The sequence below is a fragment of the Temnothorax longispinosus genome, chromosome 12 (genome assembly GCF_030848805.1).
Source record: "Temnothorax longispinosus isolate EJ_2023e chromosome 12, Tlon_JGU_v1, whole genome shotgun sequence".
Taxonomy (NCBI): domain Eukaryota; kingdom Metazoa; phylum Arthropoda; class Insecta; order Hymenoptera; family Formicidae; genus Temnothorax; species Temnothorax longispinosus.
Window position 1 is genome coordinate 5,729,894 of NC_092369.1, and position 27,630 is coordinate 5,757,523.

The 27,630-nt window shown below is 45.0% G+C and overlaps 1 protein-coding gene across 7 annotated transcripts in view; it reads right to left on the reverse strand.

The window, feature by feature from the left end:
• The window catches only part of Zfh2 (Zn finger homeodomain 2), a 292,674-nt gene that overhangs the window by 67,335 nt on the left and 197,709 nt on the right, over nucleotides 1-27,630 (reverse strand). For all 7 annotated transcript variants that reach the window (XM_071795756.1, XM_071795755.1, XM_071795758.1 and 4 more), the window contains 4 exons: nucleotides 24,063-27,367; nucleotides 18,493-21,350; nucleotides 15,363-18,098; nucleotides 14,764-15,229 (listed from right to left, as the gene is read on the reverse strand). In XM_071795756.1, coding sequence (XP_071651857.1) covers nucleotides 14,764-15,229; nucleotides 15,363-18,098; nucleotides 18,493-21,350; nucleotides 24,063-27,177 — 9,175 coding nt within the window. In that variant the 5' untranslated portion in view covers nucleotides 27,178-27,367. The remainder of the gene's footprint in view (nucleotides 1-14,763; nucleotides 15,230-15,362; nucleotides 18,099-18,492; nucleotides 21,351-24,062; nucleotides 27,368-27,630) is intronic.

A 27,630-nucleotide genomic window follows, 5' to 3' on the forward strand; every position in this document is an offset into this window, starting at 1 on the left:
CGCGCCGAATTCCGCCCCGAGCGATGATGAGAGAGGCCGGTGCACGCTCCATCGGCATCCGCGATCGAAGAAGCCGGTGACTATACGTTTATCGCCGGCTAGGTGGCCTAGGTTCGTTCAACTCCGCGAACGACCTAATGTCTGACGCGTGTCGACGACGACGACGACGACGACGACGAAGGAACGTGTTGCGATCAGCTGATCCGTGACTAGCTCGGTAACAATTGAAAGATTCGTGCCGATCCACGTCGCGGTGATCAGCCGCGTTTTTATCATTTCGCTAGCGGAGCTTCGTCGACAATTCTTATTTTTAAGACAGCATTTAACAATAATCTGTATTTATTAATATGATCTCGTCATCTCCTCGACCGAGTGCCCGAAGATGCAGTCTGCGTTTTCGCGCGTAAAATATTACAAACGGACGGAAAGACGAGCGGACGGGCGGACAAAGCTGTAGGGATAGAATAGCTGTAGTATTCAAGCCGGTGACACCGACAGATTTACGGGCGGTTCGCCACGCAGACGAGTGCCTCTTTACGAATTCCTGGGCTTCCACCGATATTATTAGCGATCGCGTCTTCTTTTTGATCGTGACTAGAGGGGGAGCTTCCTTTCGAACTCGAGTGTCGTCGTCGCTCTTTTTTTGCATATAATATCGTCGATAGACGGTGGTTGTTCGGAATCCTTCGGAAACTTCCTTTTCTCCCCTTGATAGGTCCAACTACGTTTAAGCGAGTACTTGGTCATGGAACGAACAAGAGCTTCCTTTTTCTTTTACGTACAATTCCTTTTTAATTTGCTTTGTCGTTCGATAAAAGATTGCAAATGTATGCGATTTGATCATTATTGTATCGCGATTAATTATAAAAAACCACGAACAAATTTGAGTACAAAAATACTCCGCTTGATTTTTCCGTGAAGATTTATATTTATCGTGAACGTCTAGCGTTATTCGTGAAATTAAATATCACCATTCCGATGGGAAATCTATCTTTGCGAGCTAGTCCAGCGTGAAACGGAATCTTCTTTATTTGCTACCATGCCATTCATCATTTAGTGCTCGCAATGCCAGAAACGCGTAATTACGGATAATTACATCAGTACTATGTAGCAGAATAATTGTAGTCTCGCCGACCACTGTTCGCCATCGGCACTCGCTCGATTACCGCCTTCGTACGTTCAGGATCGTAGCAACGACGAGAATTCGCGGAGCTTTAGGCACTTTTCAAGTATTTTAATAACCCCGGTTTCTCTATCCACATTTTGTGCATAACTTTATAATTTCTATCGGTTCATTGCTTTGGTTTATTGCACGAAAATATTTCACGCTCGTGCAACATGCCACAAGTGTAATCAAAATAAGACGTGCTTGAAATTATATCTTACTTCGAATAATTTAACAGAAAATAGACCGTCGAATGCATCCTTAACTGATAACGGGAATAATTGCCTACATGTCTCTCTGTAAATTCTAAAGATTTTACGATCTTTAAATTTTATATTACATATTCAAAGCTAAATGACAAAATGTTATAATATAGAACTTTATCGATATCTCTCCCTTTTCTGATTATTCTTAAACGAGAATTCACAAATATGTGATGGTCCTTACGCGATCGACCGTGAAGCAGGTCTGCTTCTAAAAGGTGAATCAAGATCAACGCGTTCACACGACAATTCGCGCAAGTTTCGCATGTCCCGCGGAACCTTATTGCCTATTCACGCCGCGATACCTTAACTGCCCAGCATTCGATGTCTACGGGCCGTAAAGCGTGGTATACGAAGAGAGCGCAAGTTACCGGTGCTTATCGTGTCCCTTACGGTAGGGTATTATCGAGATTGTAGGCAAGGGTAAGGCCCCTGTGCAGCCCGATGAGAGAAAAAAATCGTGGATAAAGGCGAGAGGGTATGAAAATGACCGAGTAAATAACTCCCTCGTACTCCTCGATCTCTACAGCTTCCCTCCAGATTCCCACTAACTCTCGTTAAATCTCTCTATCTTCATTCTTCCCATTTCCTCTTTTTTTCTTATGATGACAGATTTTTTCAGCGACCACTCGGGCTCATTTATATTTCTCCTCCTATTCACGCAGCTACGTGTTCTGTAATTATCGGTTAAAATATTGAAATAAACAAACGTCCGACGTCAGTGGAAACGCGAATACACCCCATATTCGGCGGTATCTTGGCGTAATGTATGCGATGTAATTATTTTAATCCGCGAGTCTTTACGAGCGCGCGTGATTGCAGGGTTGCACGTTGATATCCGCGCGAGATCCGCCTGGGCGTGGAGAATTGTACTTGGCTCTCGACGTTTCTGCAAATTGCACTTTGAATGCTCTAGTTATACGTTAGGCGCGCTCTCCGGGGACGTAAGTATGTGAGAGACCGCGGCGACCGCGAGGATATATACCTACCTACCTCCCACCTGAAATCTCCTCTCGCCCTCGCCCTGATAATGCTAATAATTTACGGCGTTCGCGCGGGTAATGAAACGGATCGCGGCTGCTCGTTAATTCCAAGCGATAAAATATCGAAATTAGTGACATTAGGTGATTAGGCACACCTAGTCTTTCACACGAAGTGCTCACGTCGAATAATGATGGAGCTAAAATGACGTCGTAACAGTTTCGGCGAGAGGCGCACTGTGGCGCGCATTTATCATTGGTAAATGACAGAGAGATCTTATTAGATAAAGTCTAGCAAAATGTATATGCTTAGCATTTACATTCCCCTATTTAAGAAAGGAAGATAGACCCGTTGAGAAAATGTATACCGGGATTGACGGTCATGTAAGTCGCTTCGAAGAAGGGAAATTGGAAACCTGATACTTTCGCAATAAGCAGAAAGGATTGATACGAGAATATTTTCTATTTTCCTTAACAAGCCCCGTACAATCCTCCGCGTCTACATTTATATGGGGGATGTATTTCTTCTCTATCCCTCAGGGTGGGGTGCGCGAGATACGTATCTCCGGGTTATTAATGTATGTCTACAAACCCGTTTCACTCCGATTTCGTTTATCCGCGGAAGACCGGAAAATCCTCAAGTTACGCGACAAATATCTTAACGGTTCTCATGTCTTCGCGATTAAGCGCACCGTTGTTACGAAGATAACAAAAGTTGATTAATTCCTATAATAGTCTGATCAATTCTACGGAATGCCCGCGTGAAATATAATTTTAACTTAATTCAGGTGGATTGAAACACGTTTGTGTCTTCCGTCTCTAATGTCTAGAACAGGAAGACAAGAGGAAAGAGAGATTAGTTAAAGTTAAGATTGAAGTCAACCGACGTAAAACCGGTCATCAGTGAAGTGTCGTCGAAATGATTGATCGTTAAATAACGGTTATTAATACCGGCTATAAAACATCTCAGGCTTCATCGTTAGCGTCGGGTAATAATTCGTTGTTTGATAAGAGTGTCACAACCTTGCCAAGCTAATCTGTCAACCTCGAGAAGAACTTGGTTTCGTCGGATCGCCGACCCTCGGCTTATTTATCGAATAACACGCAACTTTCATATCTAAAAGCTCCCTTCTTTCTTATGGTTGAGTATCGCTGTTGGTAAGAATGAGTCCGTATTGATCACACTTGAGAAACCTCGACTTCTCCACCCATCCCTCCCTCCCCCTCCAGCCCCCAACGGAGATATGAATTCCTAATATACGGAGGCCCTCCCCCACCCCTCCTCCCGTACCCTGCCTTCGAATCTCCTATCGACGGGAAGCTCGAAAAACTTAGTTACGTCTGGCGTCTCTGGCCGCCATCCAACGGCAATCACAGCCATCTTTAATTCCTTTCTTCTGTCTAGCGAATGACTTATGTCCAAAAAAGATTTCTTTCTACGGTCCTGGCGTGAAAAGAAGCATATTTCTGAGACTCTCTTGTGCTTGGTCTCGCATGCATTTTGATGCAATGATTCATATTACTTCACCCCGTGTAACTGTTAATAACTGACTGTCTGCAAAAGAAATTATAATAACGTGTTCCAGAGATAATCGAGTTTTCTTCCAACCGTGGATTCGACTTTCCCTCAGCAAATCACTTTATTACAATATAAAGATATAACTACCTTTTCTTTTGCTATTTAATAATTACTTGGCTAATTATTAAATTATTTCTTATTAATATTCAAGGAAAAGATTAAAAATTTGGATATTTCTTTCTTGATGAGGTGTGCCGAAGCACTGCGTTCATTTTTTTTCTGGGTCGTAACGTATAATTTACGGACTTGTGTCACGTCGGTATCGTAATAATGGCGGCGGTGAATTATCCAAATAATTGTCGAGACGAACGTGCGGGCAACCTGCCGCAGAAACAATAATGCGCGGCGACCAGATCGTCATTACCGGCCTGTGGAGTTATTATAAGCGAGTTAGGACGACAGCACGGCGGATCGTTAGGTTTCTCGTCGCAGGAAAAGACACGGTCGACGGAAAAGCAGTTGAAAATTGTTGGCAACTAAATGGTGCACAGCCGGCTCTCGCGACAAAATGAGAAGAATAGTGATCGCGATCGTTTACGTTCGATTTTCGTAAACCGTCTTAAAATATATTGCTTACACCGAATTGCATTAATATCTTAGATAATAAACTCTGTATTAATAATTAGTATTTAGAACGGAATTTCATTGAAATTAATGAACTTTAAATCAAGAAGAGAGCAGGGAAACTCTTATTTATAAAATAATATAATATAACAATGCACAGAAATTAAATCACATCTTTTTATGAAGACCAACGTCTTAGTAATAATTATCTCTGATGGTATTCATAAATATCAGAATACTCTATTTTCTGACTATTGAGGAATCGACTCATAACTGCATGACTCTCTAGTGTAAGGAACGAATTACTAAGAGAATAACCGACACTATATCCAAGCGGGAGATCGTCAACTAGTGCTTCATGGAGCAACGTCGTCGAGTGAAACTGATCCGTTAAGTACCTTTCTCGCTGTTAGAAATGTCACGATTTCCCTTTTCGCCCCTCCTCGAGACGGCGCCGCCCTTTGCGTTAAGCACAAGGGCGGCTGTTTGAAATCGTCCGCAAAGTTATTTTGTAATACACGTCGCTCGGTCACGCGGTACCGAGGCCTGCCTGTAACTAACCGTATTTACGGTATAGACAGCTGCGGGCAATGGCGAACAACTATGTGCCGACGTCACGTACGGCCCGCGACGACGAGGCCCGACGTTCCTTCCGTGTCATAACTTGAAAATAGCATTTCCACGATCGTACAAGGCAGGAGGATGTCGTAGTTCGTAAGGAACGCGTTCAAAGTATCTGACGAACAGCCAAACTTCATAAAATTACGCGAAATAGTTCTTTTGATTTTTGACACATTCATCTCAAGTAAAAGTACTGATTAAATTTAATAATTAAAAAGTTAAGCGAGTCAAGTGTAAGTTAATACACTTAATAACTCTCCTTTTTAATCGATTAAGTAGTGTTGAATAATTTTTATTAAGACCTACTCTCTCGGAATTGCAAAAAAATTGTAATCGTCAAATTAATTATCTAGGAAATTAATTAATGTCGCACTTTAGTCAAACTTCATTGTCGTCCAATAAATACTTCCTAATTGATCTTTTTTGGCATCGAAACGACGGGAGACGAACCTCTTTGTCTACAAACTTCTCGTTAGAACTCCCGCCATGAGGATCGTTCCGCGACGCGGCGGGACCAGCTTCGCCCGTCGTGAATGGCGGTGTGGAATGCGGTAAAGCAAATAGGCTCCTCTCGCGGGCGAATAGCTAATTACGCTTCTTGGCATTCCTGTTTCTGGTTAGGCGAGCCAGCCGCAGAGCTAGCCAGCCCGGCAAGATAGTCAGCGGCGCGGCGCGCCGCGCGAGGAATTACAAGCTAATCCTCGACTCGTAGGAGGACACGAGCGGCCGCGGTCAACCGGGGAAGACGAGGGGGATCTCTCTCGCCCTTTCCACGTTGTTCCACCCTCGCCCTCGTCCTTCTCCACCTTATTCCTCATCGTCCACCACGGGCGTTCTGCGTTCTGCGTCTCGTGCGCCTCGGCTCGCCGCGCCGCTCCTCTCTCCCCGGCGTAATGGCGTTGTTTAATGTTTAATCATACCCGCCGTGCGCTCGCAGTATAATCAGAGTATAATTCAGACAACAACATCAACCACCGTCGGCCACCGCCGACAAGTTTGTCGGTAAGTCCCGGGGTTCGCGAGCTGCGGTCGTCAGCGAAGTGGTCCCGGGTATCAAGGCAGGCATCGACGCTATATCACCCGACCCTACGTGTGCCTCTTTACCTTGGCCTATCAGGTCCTTTTTAGAGTTCATGATGACGGATGATGGGCCACGAGTTATGTGTGTATAGTATAAGCCCGAGAAATTCAATTTTGCGTGAGCGGTGTAGGATATATTGACAATTTAAATATTTACGAGTGATAATTCCCAAAAATACATGCGATATTTTCAATATAATGATATATGTCTTCCAGACGCGGGAATTAGATCTTGACTTTAATATGTGTTTAATACGGTCGGTGATATCCGACTCACCATTAAATCAAAACGAAATACATATTAATAAATCTCATATCATGGAGAATGAATAAATTCAAAGATTTTTCTTATACTTTCAAGACGTCTATATAATATTTTAACCGTTAAAAAATATTACGCCTACATTATTCACTCTTCAAATTAGGAAGAGAGAAGGCTAATCCAATTGAAAATGTAAATATAACCAGCCATTCATTTTTGCGAACGCGCAAATATGTTTCGTCGTGTCATTTCCATGCTGATTCACTCTCAGGCCTCCGGATACCGTTAACTTTCTGATTTACTAAGTATATTTGAGATCGTCTTTATATAATCGGCTTTCACATATCAAGGATCAGGACGGTTTCTAGTAATTAGCGATCGATCGTTTTTGCGAGGCGTAGCGAGCGGTGCGCATCGAGACACTAAACGACCGGGGGCCTCTTTTTTGACTCTGGCCCCAAGGCCCGCGAGGATACTTGCCTCGTGCCGAGTCATGCGTGGAACTCCCAGCATCATTGCCATAACTCGTCGTGCCATGTTACCTTCGCGGAGTTTATGGCACCGTCGGCGTCGTTCTCGCGCACTCGGCTCGTAACAATTCGGTCGTCGCCGCATCCCCGACGCACAATTACGTTCGTATTTTTCAGCAAAATCCGGCGTCGCTCGCGTAACCGATAGATCCGAAAATTTATGGGCTTAAAATGCGACCTTTTTCGTGTCGTCGACTTGACAGTTTGAAATAATAAACGTTCAATTTTTTACTCACCACGAGCGATTTGCTTCAATGCACTCTACAACGACATCCGAATTCATTAACAAACAGAAATCCCAATTGATATCTTTTTTTCATTAAAAATGAAAACGGAAATCTTCTGATCATCAAAACCTTATCTTGATCATTAATTATCACTGCAACTATTTAAGATTTTTAAGATTCACTTGAGAAATCTATCGCGTACGTACGCGAACGTGATCATGCTTCGCGAACGCGTCGGTCGTTTCTTCAATCGTGGCCGAAACGAGGTGATGATATGTGGGCCGAAGGTAGCGCGTCATGAGGATGCCTCTACTGGCGGGATCGGCGTGGCTGGACGGTTGGAAATAACGTGGCACATTATAGCGAAGCATTAGAATGGCCGGTAGCCGACCGACGAGTTTTTTGCCGGATTCCAGTAGCGCCTTCGACAAACATCGGAGGAGGGAGGAGAGCCCCGCGCACTCCTCGCTACTTTTACTAGATTATCCATCGAGCGGTTATCTCGTGACTCTCGTTCCACGCCGGGCTCCTCTCCCAGCGGACGCCTCGTCGTCCGCTTTCGGTGAAGTCCGCGCGCAGCATCGAGGGTCCGAAGAAACCTTCGGAGGCATCTCTACCGCCTGCTACGTAGCGCCCGTTCGCGGAGAAAGTGACGTGCTGACGGTCCCCGGCTGCGCCGGACTCACTTCTGCCGTGTATGAGAGCGAATCGATACTTTACGGCGTCTACGAACGATCCTCCTCTTTCCCCGGATGACGCAACCGCTGCAGCGTACACGCGGTACAGAGGAAAACGAAAGTCATGAACCTTTTTACCCGAGCTTGTCCATATATTTTTCTATGAACGACGAGTCGGGTAAACAGTGATCTAAGTTGATTATACATTGCAAAAACCTAATTAATTGATTAAAAATTATCATGACAACGTGCGCGTTGCAGGAGATAAGTGCCTCATAAGTTTTCTTAGAAATTTATTGCCATAAATCAAAATTAAATGATTAATATTTTCAAAGATTATTTTAAAGATTCTAAAACTGTTTTTTTAAATCTTAATTTCTTTTCGAAATGTAGTATTGATCGAAAGAAAATCACATCAAAGCGATCTGTAATTCGATTAAGGCTGTAACTAAAGATCAGTAGAAATCTCGTTGAAACGACTTGAATAATCTGCTAACTGGAGCTTCACTGACGGTTAGGTATACCCCTAGGAAGCGCACCGCTACCCTTCAAACATTTTTTTTTTTTCATATAATCCACGCTATCTCCTTTTCTCCTTCCCCTTCGCTTCTCTGGATCCCCAAGCATGAGTCACGTAATAGTTTCTCTACATCGGCCCTAATGATTTATGCCTTCGGTCGGGTTTTATGTATTTCTGCGCAATGCGTGAAGCTCCGGCTTTTTTAGGTTCTCACTTCGCCGTCGGAGAGAGGAGCAGAATGGAAGAGAGAGAGAGAGAGAGAGAAAAAGAAAGAGAACGCGAGGGGGGTCAGTAAAGGGGGGTAAGAAAACGACCATAAAGCGTCACTGGGTCTGGTTCGCGCGCTGCCGTCGTTAACTACGCGCGCACAGCCTATATAGATCGATATAATTAATAGCTAGGCCATGGATCGGGTAACATATGGCCTGGGACAGGACACCGAGGAGACAGGCGCGGGCGAAAGGTGAGAGGAAACCGATTTCGTGGTCCTCCCTCGCCACAACGCGGTCTCAAAGTTAGCCGAAAGCCTAGAGAGAAAGAGCGCGGTCCCACTCGCCGAATTCAAAGGGATTAAAGGCGAATACACGAAGGCCGCGAGGATATACCTGACGTCGGGGGGAAAAAGGACGATTCGCATCGCGGCATGCTAATTCCTATCTGGTGGCCCCTACTCCTACTCACAAAAGGACACGTTTCATTCTCTCGAATTCTTTGGCCTACATAATGATCTTGCCTTGATTATTGAGCACCTTTGAAACGGGCATAGCAAGCGGAATGTGTTATTTCGATGTAGGCGTAAAATGGCGATGATTTAGTGCTTTAATGGCAAAAGCAAGTTATAAAGAACGTCAATGAATATATGGAATAGCAGCAGTTAATGAAATTACACTGGCTACATCGTTACACCTTGTTTAGCGGATGATTGAGCCATCAATTAATCTTTCAACATACATACCAGGATGCTAGCATATTAAATCGATGCTTTTCTGCAAGGCTAGAATGTCCTCTATTAATGTGAAATTTTTATCGAGAGTCATAAAGTCATTTAGCAAACGTTGGCATCGACTGCCGAGATAAAGCTGACATGATCCTGATCTACGAGGAAGCTGAGACATAATAATGAAGATAAAGTAATTCTAAGGCTAAAACATGTTCAATACGGGACACATTTATAATTCTAAGCCAGAGTCTAAGTCTTTTTACTCGCAGAAGATTTCTTTATCGCGTAACATTTCGTTATTAATATGATCTCTACTACGAATCAATTAAGCATACATTTTTGTATGTTATATTGAAGAGTATGTATATTATCGACAGATATATACAGAGCATATCTCAATTTCCTCAAACTTTTTTATTTATAGATTTTCGAAAAAAGATTTACAAGATTTTCATATTTTACTGAACGTGTTTCTCGTATATTTTTAATCAATAAATATCTGATTAGGCGATACTTATTAGTTCGCTGTTTAGGATACAAGTTTGAATCTATGATTGAGACCTAGAATAGCGTAACATTTCTTATAAACGCTTCGAGTCCGACCGTCCCTCGAGAGAAACGAGTAGAAAAAGTAGTGCGATTTCACGCAGATGCGCGGTCGGGAGGGATAATCTCAGATTGCTGGACGACTCAATATTCACCGCCGGTGCACCCCGGCGCGGCGCGTCGCACGCAACGCGTCCTCCCGCTCGGGACAAAGAGGAACACCACAGTTCAACCCTATGAGAGAAGTTACCATTTGCATTTCCGCTGCAAACGCGGCGCCACGCACGTGCCTATCGTGCGCGTCGTTCGCGCACCCCTCGAGAACCGTCGGGCGAAGAAGCACGCGAGCCACGACGAGGAGGAGCAAGAGTTTCCTCGCCGTGTACTTTGCATAATTTCACGAATCGCGCGTATAATCGTTCCGCCGCCGCCGTCGTCGCCGCTACGCCGTCGGTGCTACGAAACGTGTGCCGGCGACGACGCGGTTGTTTCGTGCCGCGGGCAATCCCGCGAGTCGACCGGCATTAGCATAAGGTTTTGACGGAGTGACGCGTGTGCGCACACCTCGCGCCTGCTGTCCTCCGAAAGCGACACGTGGCCCCGCCACGAGACGCGACCGGAAGGGTTGAGGCCCGATGAATTCCCTGTGTCAAGTCCCCCTCCCCCCCTACTCCTTCTTTTTCTTCTTCTTTCCGCCGCGCCGAAACTCGGATCGAAGAACTCGAGAGTGAATGTTTAGACATAGGTGTATATACGGAAGTGTCGATGTGACACGTGCCGCGACACGACGGGACGTTTGCTCGCTCCGCTCGCTGTGTACTCAGCATTAGCATGGGATTTCAATGCCAGCTCGGCGTATAGATTTTCTTGCCTTTATTCTTCGGAGCGCTTTCGGGATGTCGTGTGTATAACTATGGAATGTATAAGAGATTCGGTCGGGCCTCTTCACGCAGTATTCTGCAGGAACCGTGCATAAATAATGGAAATAGAAATCACTCGAAAACTGTTTTTGCCCGGCGCGCGCGCGACGTTCTGTATATTAATGAATTAAATCTTGTGTCACCTACCGACGTAATTTGTTTGCCCATAGGTGAATATTTAAGCGTGCTCGAGTCTCTTCTATTAGAGAAAACAAATTACGAAATATTAAGTAAAGTACAAAGTCTCCCATCTTGTCTCGCGGTTATAACAGCAACAACTTTATAACGAGGGGGAATTCAATTGAACGCGCGGAGCCTTCAATGCGCGAGACAATGCGACTCAAAAGCGCCGACAGCGTTCCATCACTAGAAAATCAATTTTCCCAGCGAATATCGGAGCCTATTGTTCCCTTTTTTCCACATGTCTCGTTCTATTCAACGCGGCAATCGCGTCGTTTGGGGAATTTTATCGAAGCAGCCGCGGTAATGTCGAGGTGGACTGTCGATGAACGACCATGACCACGCGCACAATGGTTCATGCGATCCTTCGTCTCTTCGCTTGATGCCGCGTATATCTACGTCGCTTTTGTGTCGCGCCTAAGACGCTTTGAAAAAGCACCGCGACTAATTAATATCCGAGCTTTTTGCCGAAGCAACGTGGACGCGCGTATCAAATTTCTGACCGATCACGAAGTTATCCGGTAATTTTAACGATCTCCTCCATCGAGTATCCCTGCGATGTTTATTGCAAATTGTAATGTACAGAAAACTTGATTCGTTTAAACCTAAAAAGCTAAAAAATTAAGAAGTCTCTAATTATATTCAAGGATCACTCGATTTTTAGAAATGCATTTACTAATTTTACGCAGATTTTTTCTTATGCCGAATTGTTATAAAAATCTGGACGAGTTTAATAACTACGATATATCTATAGTAATAGAAATAAATAATTTCGTGAAGTACACTTGAATCATAAATGTCTGGGTAGGTCTAGTCCTAATTTGGTCGAAAGTTTATGGATTTACCAATTCACACATCTATATAAAAATATTTAAATAAAAATAAAATAAAATAAAAATAAAATAAAATAAACATCAAAGTTCCAAATATGTAACAAAAAAAGTTTCAAGAATTCTAATTTCATGCAAAGTTTTAGCAAATAAAAACCCTTTTTTTACAACGCTTTAGATTCATGATTATAAACAGAGTAGATTTTATTGCCTCTTACATACTATGAATAACAGAAAGGATTTTGCGTTGAACAAAAATAATTTATGGGACATCGAAACATGGTAAATGATGAGCACAAGTCTCGAGCCAGCACGTCACCTTAACGTTTCCTCGTCATTTCTAATTCATTAAGCGGATGTGAGTTAGTCTCCCAGTGTTTGTAACTACTAACTTGACTTATGATCTCATCATGCGATCGTGGTTACAGGCTTGGTTAGTGGCTATAGTGCCATGTATGTCGATCCAAGATAAAAAATCCTAAAAGCCAATATTGTAACGAATTATATGGCGTAAAACCTCACACCATAATTATGCGTAACGTCGCGTCTGTAATATGATTTATCTCAATTATGAAATTTATGAGACCACCGAGCATGTAAAAGTACATATATCCGCCTTTACAAATACCTAGGCATACATCAATTTTTTACCGAGATGCAAAGATAAAGCTTATCTATCTCTCAGACTCCCACACAGATAGTCGAAATTTTGTATAGCATTAATTTTGATTCAGTATTATTTATTTTGATTCATTCGCAATGATTAGTGAAATGATAAGATTCGTAGCAATCGCGACTTACCAAAATGTTTCTGATGCAACCGTCGTGATGGCTCCTTGTGATGGCAGGATAAGGATAGTCAGGATGGAACATAAAAATTGAAACAAGAAAGAAACAAAAAAGTAAATGACCTGTTTGTAATTTTTATTTTAGACTAGAACGGAAATAAACGCAGTGTAACGTATAATATTATTAACATAATATTAATCAATACTAATAAAATGATCAAGAATATGAATTGTTAAATAATGCGATAATAATAATAATAATAATAATAATAAAATATATACATAAGAATGGTAGGAAAATAATGTATTGATCGACATACATAACATTGTTTCGGATGCATTCTATCAGTGATACATAATACCGCATAAATGAATGTAGGAAAAGTAAGCGACAAGCAAAGCCACACCCTCGTCAGCCACGGATACGAGTGTAAAATAAAATAAATTCGAAAAAGAAATAAACGGACATTGTGTGTATCGCCAGCTGCTCAAACTCGAGAGATATCCGGTTCCAATCAAAGGAAAAAAAAAACGTGTAGGCAGACGAGAGCGTGACCATCACAAAGAAGATTCATAAATAACTAATATAAAAGAAAATAATAATTAATAATAAATCGCATAGTAATAATCGGTATCGTTCCCGATATCGTACCTATATTACGTCCTCGTTAATGGCAGATAAGGCGCTACAGTACGTAGAATTAGTATCGTCGTGTTTACGCGTACTTGAATAGAGGCTAGTTGCGAGGAAGAGCCCTATCCGGATTTCGGGTTCGATTTGTTGGGGGAGACTTATATGGAAGTATTTACAATAAAAGTTATAAACACGAGGCGAGTGTGAAATCCGTGAAGGGCGTCCAAGATGTTGGAATGGCTTCGCAAATAATGACGACGATAACGAGGGCGATAGGAGAACAATGTCAATGAGACGCTTAGAAGAGTAATTAGCTAGATCTAATAAGTTGTAAATATCACTAAACTTTTAATACAAAATATAATAATAGAATTCTTATATCTGAGTCTTTAACTGTATATGTACAGATTTAACAGGCTTTATTAAATTATTAATCACTTATTGAACTTGCATCGTCATGTAGTTTAGAAACTTTTTTGAAATATACGCGTCCTTCATCTTTTCTTTTTCATTCTCTCATTCATCCATTCGTTCTTTCGTACTATTTCTACATTTTCTCAATCACTCTTATACTAAATATATTCCTGATAGGAACTTTTAGAGAGTATTTCCTACCTCTAGATATATTATTTAGATATGTTCTCTATACATACATATATATATTATATATATATAGTATGTAAAGTTTAGTAGAAATGTTCATTGTTTTCGACAACAATTGGTAAAGTATATTTTTCAATACTTTAGTATATCTCTCGTAATTTCCTATATCGATATCCGTATAATTGACGAATTGAACTTTATTATTTTTACTTCCATAATGATTATTTAATTGTAGCTCCCATGATATCACACATCAATTTCATCAAAAATATTAAACTGTCGCAATACACAACAATATAAAATTATTGCAACAATAGAGAATTGTCGCAATATACTACATATTTATAAACGACTTTACGCCGACAAGTTCGAAATTCCTTGGTCCAGCATCAATTTTAATGCTGTAAGATTCTCATCGACTAGTAAGAAAAATCAAGAAAAAAAAGCCGAAATAAAAATCTTCTCATTAGTATAATGCGTCGAGTAAAACAAACTGTCTAGAAAATCCCACCATGTAAATATATAAATACATTTATGAGAATAAATAAATATGCATATAATAATATGTAATATATATACATGTATATATATATTGTGTGTTATATGTTATGCACCAGTATAATATATAATGATATATTTAACATCATTATATATAATAGCAATATGAAACGTACATGCATATACATATATGCACGTATATGTATATATAATACATTATATATATATATATATATATGTATACATATATTAATATATATATTAATATACATTACATATTCATGGCATTAAATCAGTACGAATTTCGAATTGACGTCGTACGATCGTTTAGTCGTTTAAGTCAGCCAGACACTCACCGGCCGTAGTATTAGTTGCACTGGCCGCAGCGGTGGCGGGATGCTGCTGCTGCTGTTGCTGTGACTGGAACATTGCCGTGGGATGAAGAAACACGGATCCGTACATCATGTTTTCATCCGACTGCTGTTGTTGCTGCTGATTGACTTGTTGACTGGCCGTGGTGATGACCGGCGAATTGCCGATACCGGGCACGCCGGCGGCACCGCTGCCGCTGGGTACGATCGGTGCCCCAGGAGTCGGCGGCACCAAACTGCCCTCCTCGACGGCGACGCGCACCGACTCGATGTGCCGCCGCGAGAAGACATGCTCCTGCAGCGGCGTCTTGGCCGAGTAGCGTACAGAGCACAGTCTGCACTCGTCTGGTCCGGTCGGGCCGCGATGCGGTTGAACGGCTGAGCCTTCGGCCGGCAAACCAGCCGCTAACCTGGCCTTCTTCTCCTTAGCGCGGGCATTCTGGAACCACACCTGTAACTCGTCTCCATTAGTCTCCGTAAGCTCGTGGATTAAACGCACTCATGTCCAAAGAATGATCTTCTTGTGGATATTAATGGTTATTACGAGCTCGGGATCGGCTCGCATGAGGATTATCGATGCTCACCTGGACCACCCGTTTCGGAAGGCCGATCTCACGGCCGAGCATCTCGCATTCGGCCATCGTCGGTGTTTTGTAGTCCGAGAAGAGCGACTTCATCACCTTCACCTGAGTAGCCGACATCTGCGTGCGATATCGTTTGCCGCCGGATTGGCTGGTATTGCCGCCGGATTGTCCACCGGTTACTGGCGTTCCGGACGTGTTCCCGGTATTTGCGCTGGCGGGCCCTTGTCTTGAGCTCTGTGTGCTCGAGGCTGGACTTGCTGGACCGCTCTCATCATCCAAAAACTCGGTGGTTTCGCTCATGCTGTCGTCATCGCAGATGCTACGTTCGGATAGGTCAGTCAAAGGTCCGCAATCGCTGCTGCCACGGAAGTGGGTGCCGTGTTGCTCCTCGAGAAGACTGCTAAAGTTGCTCAAACACAGTTTCATTGGCCGACTGAGATCGACTGGTTTGCTCAGATCTAACGGTGACTCGCCGCTGTTTCCGCTGGCTTGATGATTTGCCGTTTCTTGTTTTCCGTTACTGTTGTGTGCCTGTATGTCGCTGAAGTATCGCTTTATTTCCTCATAATATTTCAAGGATTTAAAAGATGCCTCCATGTCGCTGTTGTTGATAGGCGGAAACAACGGCGGCATCATGTGAGGAGTGCTAGAATTGGAAGGAACAGATTCCATCGAGAGCTCTTCGTCCGGGATGTTGTCGATGTTCACTTCGCCGCGAGCCACCTGATCGGCGTGTTTGCTGCTAAGGTGAGATTCTAAAGCAGATTTTACTTTGAATAGCGCCGGGCAGAATGGACAGCGCTTATTGATAACTTGACTGTGGGCGCGAAATTGGCCCTTGCGTTCGCGGGCACGCGTGTTTTGGAACCACACCTGCACTACACGCTTCTTCAAGCCGACCTCGCGGGCGATCGTCTCCAGCATTTTTCTCGATGGATTAGACTCGATCTGATATTTCTGATAGAGATAGTCTAACTGTTCCGGAAGTATTGTGGTACGTAAACGCTTATCTTTAGGTTGCTCACTGTGTTCCGAATTCGAACGATTATCGCTGCCCGTTCCCTCCTCGGGATCCTCGAACTTCCTCTTCTGCATCATGCTGATGAGTGAATGTGGACTGTCCGATGCAACTCCAGAGCTCTGGTTAGCAGTAAGTGCTTGTTGCTGCAAGATTCCAAAGGGTGAGTCAGGTGGGTACGCCGAAGGGAACAAGGTCGGGTTCATGATATGTATTAGCTGATGTTCGCGCCAAAGTTCGAATCGACCGAACATCAGGTTGCATTTATCACATTGAAAACTGCCTTCCTTCGACTCGGTTTGCGACTGCTGCTGTTGCTGCTGCTGTTGCTGCTGCTGTTGTTGCTGTTGCGACTGTTGGTGCGTCTGAGACAGGGTTTGCTGTTGATGCTGATGAGGTGACGTGGCGGTGCTCAATGGTTGCTGCAACTGTTCGGTAAGGGCGGGCGCGGTTGACATATTGTTAGCTATCGTATTGTTTGTAGTCGTTGTAGAGCTGCTGTTACTGTCCTCGGAACTGAGAACCGCGGCGACCTGAGCCGCCGCAGCTTGCGCTTGCGCGCTCCTCTTGGCGTCCTCCTCTTTAAAACAATGGGTCTTCTGATGGCGTATAAGCTCGTAATATCTTTGAAATACCAGCAGGCACTTTTTGCACTGATAATTCAAGCCTGGGGTTCTCTGAAATCTACCGGATCCGTCGTCGCTTTCACGTCCACCCGGTGTCACGGGTTCGGTGGCAGGTTGATTTTCGTAGACCTTACGTGCCTTCTGTCTAGCATTCTGAAACCACACCACGATCACGCGCGGACTTAAACCGAGGAGTTTGCTTAGATACTCCAAGTCGTCATCCTTTGGATAGGCGTTGTTCTCGAAGAATTCCTGAAGTACTTTTATCTGATAATCGGTGAATCTCGTGCGATTGGCCCGTTTGCCAGAGCTACCGCCGGAGGTGTTACTGCCGTTACTGTTACCACCAAAGTAGTCAGCCGGTCCGCGACCTGGGCTCAGAGATCTCTGCGGGGTGAGCGCTATTGCGGTAATCGCGCTCGGCACTACGCTACCGGTTCCCGGAGATGGATTGGCAAAGTTCTGAGAAGCCAATTTCGGTGGTAACATCGGAGTACTCGGGGCGTTCGTAGTCGACGGAGGGTGGGAAGAAATGTCGTGATGAATAGCTGAGAATACAGAACTCATACTAAGCGCGGGTGAATGCGGTCGCGATTGTTGTCCACCCGAGCTGCCGGGCGAGTGATGCTGCTCATCTTGATGCGCAGCTTGCTGCTGTTGTTGACAGTGCGACTGTTCGAGTGTTTCCTGCTTAATCTCGGTAGATTGAGACGCGCTGGTGTTTTGCATAGATGGTGGAGGCGTGGCTTGCTTATTTGGACTTTTATCGTCAGAGGAACTGCTACCGGACACACTTGAATTTAACGGTGTTACCTTCGCCTCACCGGTTTTCTCGTATTCTTCGATATTTAGGGTAGTACTTGGCGGATTATTAAAATTATAAGGGCTATCTTTGTTACGCTGCCGTTCTTTAAATAACGTATTTCGGAACCAATGTTTTATGACTTTAGGTGGTAGACCGCTCTGACTGGCCATTTCTAGGATTTGTTCTTCGCCAGGAGAATTATTAATATCGAAATGTGCCCGTAGTATTTTTAGCTGCTCATCCGTGATACGTGTGCGCGCTCGTTTCTGCGATGCAGCTGCATTTGCCTGAAAAATAAAAAAAATCTCCCGCTAATTAACACGATTGACATTCGACGATTGATAAATCCCGCTATACGTCTCTGAATCCTGTTTACACATAAATAAATAATGAAATAATTAGATAATTTTCTCAACTTGTCTTCCGCGTATAAACAAATCAAGACAAATTTAAACTTTCTTTTAATTTATCCTAATTTTTGTCTTGATTTTATCTCTCACCGTGATTATTGGCTATTAATATGTTATTTACATATCAACACTATTTTGTATTACTTCTGTCACGTTCGATATTCTTATAATTTCACTTGCATTTCTTATCAAAAGCTCGTTTTTATCAATGAGTAAATAGATAATAAATAAATAAATTAAGTTAAAATTGTGACACAGGCGTTTTACTTACCGCTGCCGCCGCCGCTTGCTGCTGTTGAATAGCAAGATGCTGCTTGGCAAGAAGATCTGCTTGGTTAATCGGTGGATATGCAGTAGTGGCACCATCATACGGTGGTGGCGGTAGCATCATTGGCACTAGAGGTGGTTGCAGATTCATGGCAGCTAAAGCGGGCACGTTTAATCCCAATGGTAATCCCATCATTCCCATCATCAATCCTGGATATTGTTGTAACTGTTGCAATTGCGATGCAGCCATTGCAGCATTTAGAGCAGCTTGCATTTCGGTCATTTGTTGCGCAAATGAAAGTTGAGCTTGCTGTTGTTGTTGCTGCTGCTGCTGCTGCTGTTGTTGTTGCTGTAATTGTTGCTGCTGCTGCTGCTGTTGCGACTGTTGTGGAATATGATGAGGATTGGTAGATAGCACAGTCGGCGTCGTTGAATCTGTACTCGAAACTGGCGTGTTGCTCAACGCCGGGGTGGTCGCTGGAGTGGTAGATGTAGCTTCTGGTGTTCGGCTAATACATTCTTTGTTCTCGGGATTTTCTTCCTTCTCCTTTTCACGAGATTCTTTATCAGCACTGAGATCTTGAGGTTGTGCGGCGGCGGGCGTAGAACTTCTTGGCGCCGTGGTGGTTGACGAAGACGTCGCAACAGTCACCACGACACTTTTCTTTTCGTACTCGCACTTGAACTGTTGAGCGTACTTCTCGAGAAATTCGCGCGGTACGAGGTCGCGATGAACCTCCTCACAATGTGCCTTCAGAACCCAAACGCTGCTGAATTCTTTGTTGCAGTGTTGACAGGTGCTCCGCGTAAGTTCGGGTATCACATCGTCATCCATATGAGTTTCTTCGGTTTCTTCTTCTTTTTCCTGCATGGCTTGAGCTGCGAGAGCTTGCTTCTGTTGTTCCTGCTTTTGTTGCTCTTGCTGCGCTTGAAGGGCGGCGGCGGCTTCTTCCTCTTTGCGCTGTCGTCTTTGGTGATTCTCATTGAACTGCATGACGAGATCGAAGCCAAAACTTTCTAATAAATGCTTATACATCTGCGAGGTCTTGTGTCGTGGCTGGGAGAGAATATCCTGCGTAGTCTGCGAATGTTGCGTAGCTGATTGCATGTGTTGCGGCCCTGGTGTCGTAGATGTAGGAGGTGGCGTCTTAGACGGCGCGGACGAAGCTAATTGCTGTGATACAGCAAATTGTTGAAATAATGCCAATGCCGGGTTATTCAAAATGTTGCATAGCTGCTGATGTGCCGCGAGCTGATCCTGATTGACGAACACACTATTGCAGCGCGAACAGGAAGCCATTCCTCCTGTATTGCCCGTGTTTGTGTTGGCAGGTGGACTATTCGGACTTAGCGGTGGTTGTTCAATCAATGGTCGACCGAGATCTAACTGGCCACTGGCTGCAAGATCTTGCAGTTTACTGGCACGCGTTTGATGAAGAACACTTCTCATATGGATGTCCAAAGTGCTGCCTTGGCTGTAAGCGACCTTACAGATATTGCATTTGTACGGTTTCTTGTCTTGATCTTGCTGAGAATCGGGCGATTCAGTCGGGCTAGCTGGAGGTACCACCGAGATCAATGTGTTGTTATTGCCTTGCTCCTGCATTGCTCGTTTCAATTTATGTAAATGACTTACGCTGTTGTAATGTACCAGAAGGATGTTCTTCTGCGTGAAGCTCTCTTTACAAACGTCGCATTTATATGGTCTATTAGGATCTAAATATTTTTCCATGGGATAAGACATTTTTTCACCTTTACGATGCAGCAAAGTCTTGTTGTGGCCAGTCAGATAGCTTTGACGCGTGAAAGCTACCTTGCATCGGTGACACTTGAATTTTCGACTCGGATCTTGATAGGAATCCTCAGCGATCGTTTGACTGTTTAGATAATCCTCTAGCAGTCGTTGTTCCTTCTGCAATGGAGACGAATCACTGGCATCACTTTCCTCCTCGTCACCTCTACCAGCGTCATCTTCCACATGCAGCTCGCTTGCCAGACCGGCTTGTCTCTTCAACGTTTCCTCCGTTATTGCCTGAAGAAGGGGATGCGCGTGGAGCAAGCTCTGTTTATACTGAGCCATCTCGTCTTCGTGGAGTTCGTGGACAGATTCCAGATGTCTCTGAAGCGCTTGGACTGAACGAAAAGACCGTCCGCACAGGGCACATTTAGTTGCATCTCTAATAGCGTGATACTGCGAGTGTTGTTGAAGTTTCTCTAAGGTTTTGAACGCGAGACTACACTGTACGCACCGATATTTATAAACATGTTTCTCGCTAACCGCCAAGGTAGGCGTGGCGGTCGGATGAGCTTCCCGACAATGATGTTGCCGAAATTCTTCAATCGAACGCCAAACTCGGTCGCACTTGTTACACCTGGCTAACTCGATCTCGTCACTATCACCTCGTTCACTCATCTCTTCTTCCTGGTGGGTCTTCGTCGTTGTCGTGGGCGACGTCGGCGTCGTTACGGTCGTTACAGCCGGCGTCGAGGTATTCCGATTATTGTTTAGCCAGTGGCTCTGATCCACCAATAACAGTAGCCTTTGCAGACCGTCGGTATTAACGGAGTGAATTTGCATCACGTGCTTTTCCAGGGCGGGACGTTCCTTGAAACTATCTTGGCACAACGGGCATAACAATTCCGTCGCCGGCTCTTCCTTCACCGTTTCAGTTTTCTCCTCAATATCTTGAACGTGAGCCACTTGCAAATGCTGTCGTAATTCTTCCCGCGACGTCGGCTGATACGTACAGTATAGGCACGTAATTTCTTCTTGGTCATTCTCGGCCTCGGCTTCCGGTTCTGGATCGTTGTCCGGTTCCTGTTTCACTTCACTACCGCAATCACTACCTTCCTCTCGTCGCTCTGAAAGTAGATAAAAAAAAAGAATTTGTTTCAGGATTAATTAAGCAAGAATCATAATGCTGATTTAAGCAAAATAAATTATTATGGCTATAAAATGTCATTCTTGCGAAAAAAAACAAAGTAGTTATTAAAATTTATTTAACTGTACTATTCTTGAGTTTTATAAATAGTATACACACGTATACATGCTTCATGCAAGTTGATACACAAAATAAAATATGTAAAATACATTCTGAAATTGTAAATTACATTATAATTTGTCAGTCTTTTATTGACTGGTGTTTATTGATCGATACATAATAGTTTTACGACCAAAATGTCCCAGTGTGAAATTAAAACAACATGGATATACACAGAAAAAGAGAAGAAAATTTATGATCCGTTTATTAGTAATATTTACGAACGTCGGCCGTGTTTTGAAATTACTAAACCTGTTTGCTGCAATCGATATTTATTCATCGTGGCGTATATCGAACTTGACGGCGATAAAAGATTAATTAAAAAATTTTCATACGCGTGGTGTATAATCAGCAACTTGTCCGCGCGGGAAGTGACGAGAAAAATCTTAGGGCTGGCTTGTTTATAGCATTTCCAGGTACCGTAGAAAATTTCGCAATTACGATTCACGCGAGGTAACTATCGGCATACTATAGATTATTTACGTTCCTACGATCGCCGAGAGATTTGCCACAATAAATCGGCTTCTTCAATCCGACCGGCGCGATATTAAACTTCGGCATTATGTATTCAGAGCCGGACGACCGCGCGCGCGCGCGAGACGGCCATCCATTTCGCGGCGATTCGTTCCTCGAGACATTAACTCGAAACGCCACACGGGAGAAAGTAAATTATAGATACTACCGGTAAACTATGACAGTGCCACACAACGAAAAGTTTGCGTTTCAGTGTCACGTACGGCCGAGGCGGCGGCGTGCGCCTGTGTGTCTTCGGAACGTTCTTTAGCGGCGCTATTATATTGATTAGACTTGTTCAAGAATCGCGCGCTCCTCCCGCGCCCGCAAATCGATCCGCGGAAGAATTATACCGGCGCAAATTACACGCGCCGATCCTTTCGGCGCGCGAGTGCGAGCGGAAGGATTTACGCAAGCGAGCGCGCGTAACGCGCTCGCGGTGTCGTCGCTCGCGGAGAGAGAAAGTTTTTCCGTCGACGCGGCGCGTCCGCGAACGAAGAGGAACGCCGATGTGTCTGCACGCGTCGCAGATGCTCTCGCGTGCCGTCTTGCAACAATAATAATGCCAAATTACAGATTGGTAGCGACATCGAACTACCGATGGTGGTTTCCTACAAAAAAAAAGAGTACAGAGAGAGAAAGACGAGAAAGAAAAAAATACAGAAAAGCAAATAAAAAAAAAAAAAAGAACGAAAGGAGGACAGCCACCATGCCATGCATGCATCGTGCGGTATTGTCCGAAAGCACACTTGCAATGTGCGGCGTCAGTTGCGACGTCGCAGCGCGCACGGAGCAAAACGCGTGCTGCTGGTTTCACTTCGCGCTCCTGCCTTCTCTCCACTCGTATATTTATGTAAGTACAGCCCGTCGATATATAATAATACGCGGTATTGTGCGCGCCGCGCCGTGGTGGTGGCGACGGCACACGCCACGGCCATATGCCATGCAAAATTACCGTCATCGCCGGCTAATTGTGAGATAATAAAATAATGAGACCAGTGAATTCATTAAAGGGCGCAGTCGCGAGCTTTCTTCGTTAGTATAAGGCGCAGCCCGACATAAAAGAAATTCACCGTAAAAGGAATTGCGTTCGTCGTCACGAAACCTGATTACCTTTTTGAAATTTACTTTCGGATGTAGCTTGACACGTTTCGGACATGTTACTCAAGTAGATGTTGTGTAATAAATTCGCAACTGACATCTTTATTTGATTTATCATTTATAAAATATATTAAACTGTCGGAGAGAGAGAATAGCAAGTTTGTAACGAATAACAAGCTTGAAAAAAAAAAGGTACGACCATAGGTCGATTGATCGAAAAATACCACAATGTTCTTTCAGTACAGCGACAGCTGTCTCACGCAGAAAAAAAGCGATTAAAGGAATTCACTTTTTGTGAATGACGAGGAAGTGAAAAACGCGACGTATTCGTGATTACAGACCAAAGCCTTTTTCTTTTTCAGAGAAACCAAGTTGTTTGAACGTTGACACACTTTGCACCGTTATATAACTTTCTTAATGTACGAGTTTTAGTACAATGAAAATGTATGGAGGCTCTTTTAAATAAATAAATAAATAAAAAAACAAATAATAATATATTATATTATCAAACAGATAAATTAATTACAATGGTGCTATATTCGCCCCCCACAAAAAAAGGGTCGAAACGTCCATGAATATAGTATCATTTAAGTTGCCTATTTAATAATATAATATATTTGGTACTAATTACTGCGCCTGGCTATTTCTTTATTTGTTTTTGGAGTTTTTATACATTACCATTAAGCATTAATTGTTCTTTATAATTCTGACATATTAATGAATGTCACTGGCAAAACATAAAACATATTCTATCGTAAAACGCGTTTAGCCAAATATTGTCTTTAACGAATAAAATATTTTTAGCGTAAAAAGGGAAGTAATTATCGTTAACGGGCGTTAACGATAATTATGTAAACGACATTAATATTTCGTAGCGACGGCAAATAATAGTTGTCATATTTGCGATGTAGACACTCACCATTGTTGGTGCTCGTAGCGTTGGGTGTCGTTGGCGTGGTCGGGCTGGGCTGTTGCGTGGATGGCACATCGGGATCACTCGTCACCTGAAACATGACGCTGATATCCGCGTGCGGGGATTCGTTCCCCGAGAGGGTGCTTCTCCTATGAATGTGGTGTATCTGTTCCATGTGAAGGTGCCGCAATGATCTCACGTGTTGCAAAAGCGGCAATCGGTGCCGGGCGCTAAATCCGCATATCACGCAGTGATACCATTTTCCGGGGGTTTGGATGTTGCTGCTCGCTTCAAGCAGATGACGGAGCAGAAGAGATGCAGCTTCGTGTCTTGGCAAGGCGGCGTGTAGGGCCAATTTGTGAGCACTATTGGTGTAGTAATCGCACGCGTGGCAGCGCAATTGCGCCGCGCTCGTGGGTGACGCTAAATACTTGAGCTTCCATTCGTTACGCGGGCCACCCTCTTTCACGTGGTTCATATGCTGCAACCGCTGCAAATGCTTGTCAGTCTTGCAGTGCAACTGGAAATTTGCCTTCAGGTTGGTTTTGTAGGTACAGAGTTTGCAGACGAAGTGCGCGTTCGCCACTGCGAGTATGTCACCCTCGCGGGTTCTCGTTCTGTCCACGGCTAGATGATGGCTAAGGGCCTCGAGCGAATCAGTCGCAAAATTGTTGCAGATGCAGCACTGATACAGATGGTTAGGATCCTGATCCGCGGGTTCCGGTGGCGGCTCCATGCTGTCCGGCGAAAGTCCAACGTCACCGCCAAGATTGCTCATGGCAGCCGCGCTCGCTATGGAGCCTATGAGTTCTGGCGGAAACTGCGGCATTTGACCGCCGGTCATCATTGTCATCAATACCGCTTGATTGTAAGCTAAGTCGGCCAATGCCGCTTCCGTGGGTTGCGGTTTGTCCAGGCCGCCTAAGTGGAGCAAATGCTCGAGTTGCTGTTGCTGTTGTTGTTGATGATGGTGTTGCGCCTGTTGATGGTGGGACAACGCGGACAGGGTTTGCATGTGTTTGATGTTCTGATGCAGCACCATCGAGTTGTGCGTATGCTTCTCACTCGTCATGTGTATCCTCAGGTTGCGCGCGACGTTTGTCTCGTAGTTGCATATGTCGCAGCGAAACGAGAGCTTCGGTTTGCTCTGATTGCCACTTTGTACGGCCCGGTGTGGGCTGTGATTCTGCTGATGGTGGGGACTCCGCGTCGGCATTGGCGCGTCCTGAGACGAGGAGGGATTGCTGGTACCGGAGCCACCCCCGCCTCCCTGCTGCAGTTCTTGCATGTTGTTCAGATGCTTGTCGCTTTGCATATGTATGCTGAGATTGCCCTTCGTCGTGGTGGAGTAATTGCACACTTCGCACCTGTACGGTTTGTAGCCACAGGTATACGTTTCGCCGCGCGCTAACCTGGGATGAGGTTGACCTGCATTGCAATAAAAACAGGATGTTTCGCTCTCCGGATGTTTTTCCTTCATGTGTATTTCAAGAGTCTCTTGATATTTGTAATGCCAGTTGCACTTCGGACATTTCAAGGTTTTGCAAGAATTTCGACTATGTATTCCAGCGAGCGCTCCGCCAGGACCGGCAAGCCGACTGCTCGTCAATATGAGCTCGCATTTCGGACACTCCACTCCGCTTGGTCTACCTTGCATGTGCTCCGGACAGACACCTATCGTGGTGCCGGTTAGAAAGTTCGGTGGGGCCTGAGTGAGAGCGGCGTACGAAGATGGAGATCCTTTGGTGGATGAAGTAGGCGGTGGTGGTGAACTGTAATGCATGGCGTCTGGAGCTTTGGCCCAGGACGCGGCGCTCACTTGCGCGCCGGTCCACGGATGCTGCTGCTGTTGCTGTTGATGATTGTACGTGAGAGGGTGACTCGAGTGTGACGTGGGCGTGGTGGGAGTGTTTGGCGATGGTCGTTGCTGTTGCGTCTGTTGCGATTGTTGCTGCTGCTGGGGACTGCTAGGTACGCCGGGTGTGCTCGCCGGAGTGCTCGTTGTGGTCGGCGTTGTCTCGTGTTCGTTGGATTCGCTACGTTGTTGCTGTTGTTGTTGAGCTTGTATCTGCGTGGGCGACGCCTGGGTGCAAGTCGAGCTCGTGACAGGTTCTAGAAAACTAACAAGCGGCTGTTTTCCTCTACCCACGGCCTGTATAATGGCCGACGCCGTCGAGTGAGAGAGTATCTGTCGTTCGTCTTCCATTAGGGTAAGTTGATGCTCGCCCTGGGCGTGCGCGACGAAACTTTTCGCGTAGCCAAAACTGAGCTTGCATATGAAACACATTAGGATAGGTTTGACGGGTACTGACGCGGCAGGCGGCGGCGGTGCTGTGGGCGCCGGAGGGGGCTGTTTACTACCCTCCGCGCTCCTGTAACTGATCACCCGATAACTGTGCATCACGGGAAGATCGGGATTGTGCTGTTGGGTCGCCGAGCGTTGTTGTTGCTGTTGCTGCTGCTGCTGGTAGGCCTGATGCGCGTATAACCGCGATACATAATACGCGCTCGCGATTTGTGGGAAAACTAAGGAGTGAGGAACCGATACACCGCGCCCATCTACAATACAACCGTCGGGCAGAGAGTCGTCCTCGCTGAGTTCGCTCTCGCCTTCGATGATATAGGCTGAGCCGTCCGGGTTGTAGACGATTTTACCGTCGAATTTCTCTACGTCACCACCCGTCGGGCTCGGACTCGGGCTGGGACCCTTTTGCTGCTGACTCTGCGACTGCATCGTCATAGTCGTGGTGGCTGTGGTGGTGGTGTCAGCGATAGGTGTGGGTGTTGGTATCGCGTCGCGGGTGCAGGGTTCTGTGCCCGAAGGTGGACTAGCCGTGCGGGGATGATGGGGCTGATGAAGTGCAGCCCCAGCCGCAGGGGGGGACCCACCCACTCGGCCCCCCTCCTCCTCCGGGCTCATCTCCTGCTTCTGCTGCGTGTACGTGGAATTTTGGAAGGGTCCGCCGTGTTGCTGCTGTCGCTGTTGCTGTTGCTGATGATGGGCCGCCACCAGCTGCAAGAAGTGATGCTCGATCGCGCTCGGCGTGTGCTGCTGTAGATGCGAGGGAGGAATGTTGTGGTGCTGAAGGTGGTACGGGGGATGAGGCTCACTGGAGGGCATCACCCCAGACGTGAGGCGGGCGCCAGCCTCACATCACCTACGGCGTCTGCGCCTGCGTTCTCCGGACTTCCTCCACGGACTCTTCTTCCGTGCGGATTCGCCCGCTTCCACGCCGACTGCCTCCCCGTCTTATATTCCTCCTCACGAAGGGACGGTTCACTAGCTACCCCGACGCAAGCCCAGGTCGTACCTGCAAAAATCCAAATAAAGATCGATTATTCCGACTGACGTTTAATACTGACAATAATTTCATAGTTTTCGTATATAAGCGTTTTTCAAAGTTATTAGAAATTCCGACTATATAATTCGACTTTAAAAGTACTCCGAATGCTATCCAGTCGGATAAGACTTGTTCGCTCGCTCGTGACGGAATGAATTCGCAGGCGGGACATTTAGAAGTCGTCCAGTCTAATCCGGTTAAACAGAGTCAACATTTCCGAGGACGGCCGAAAG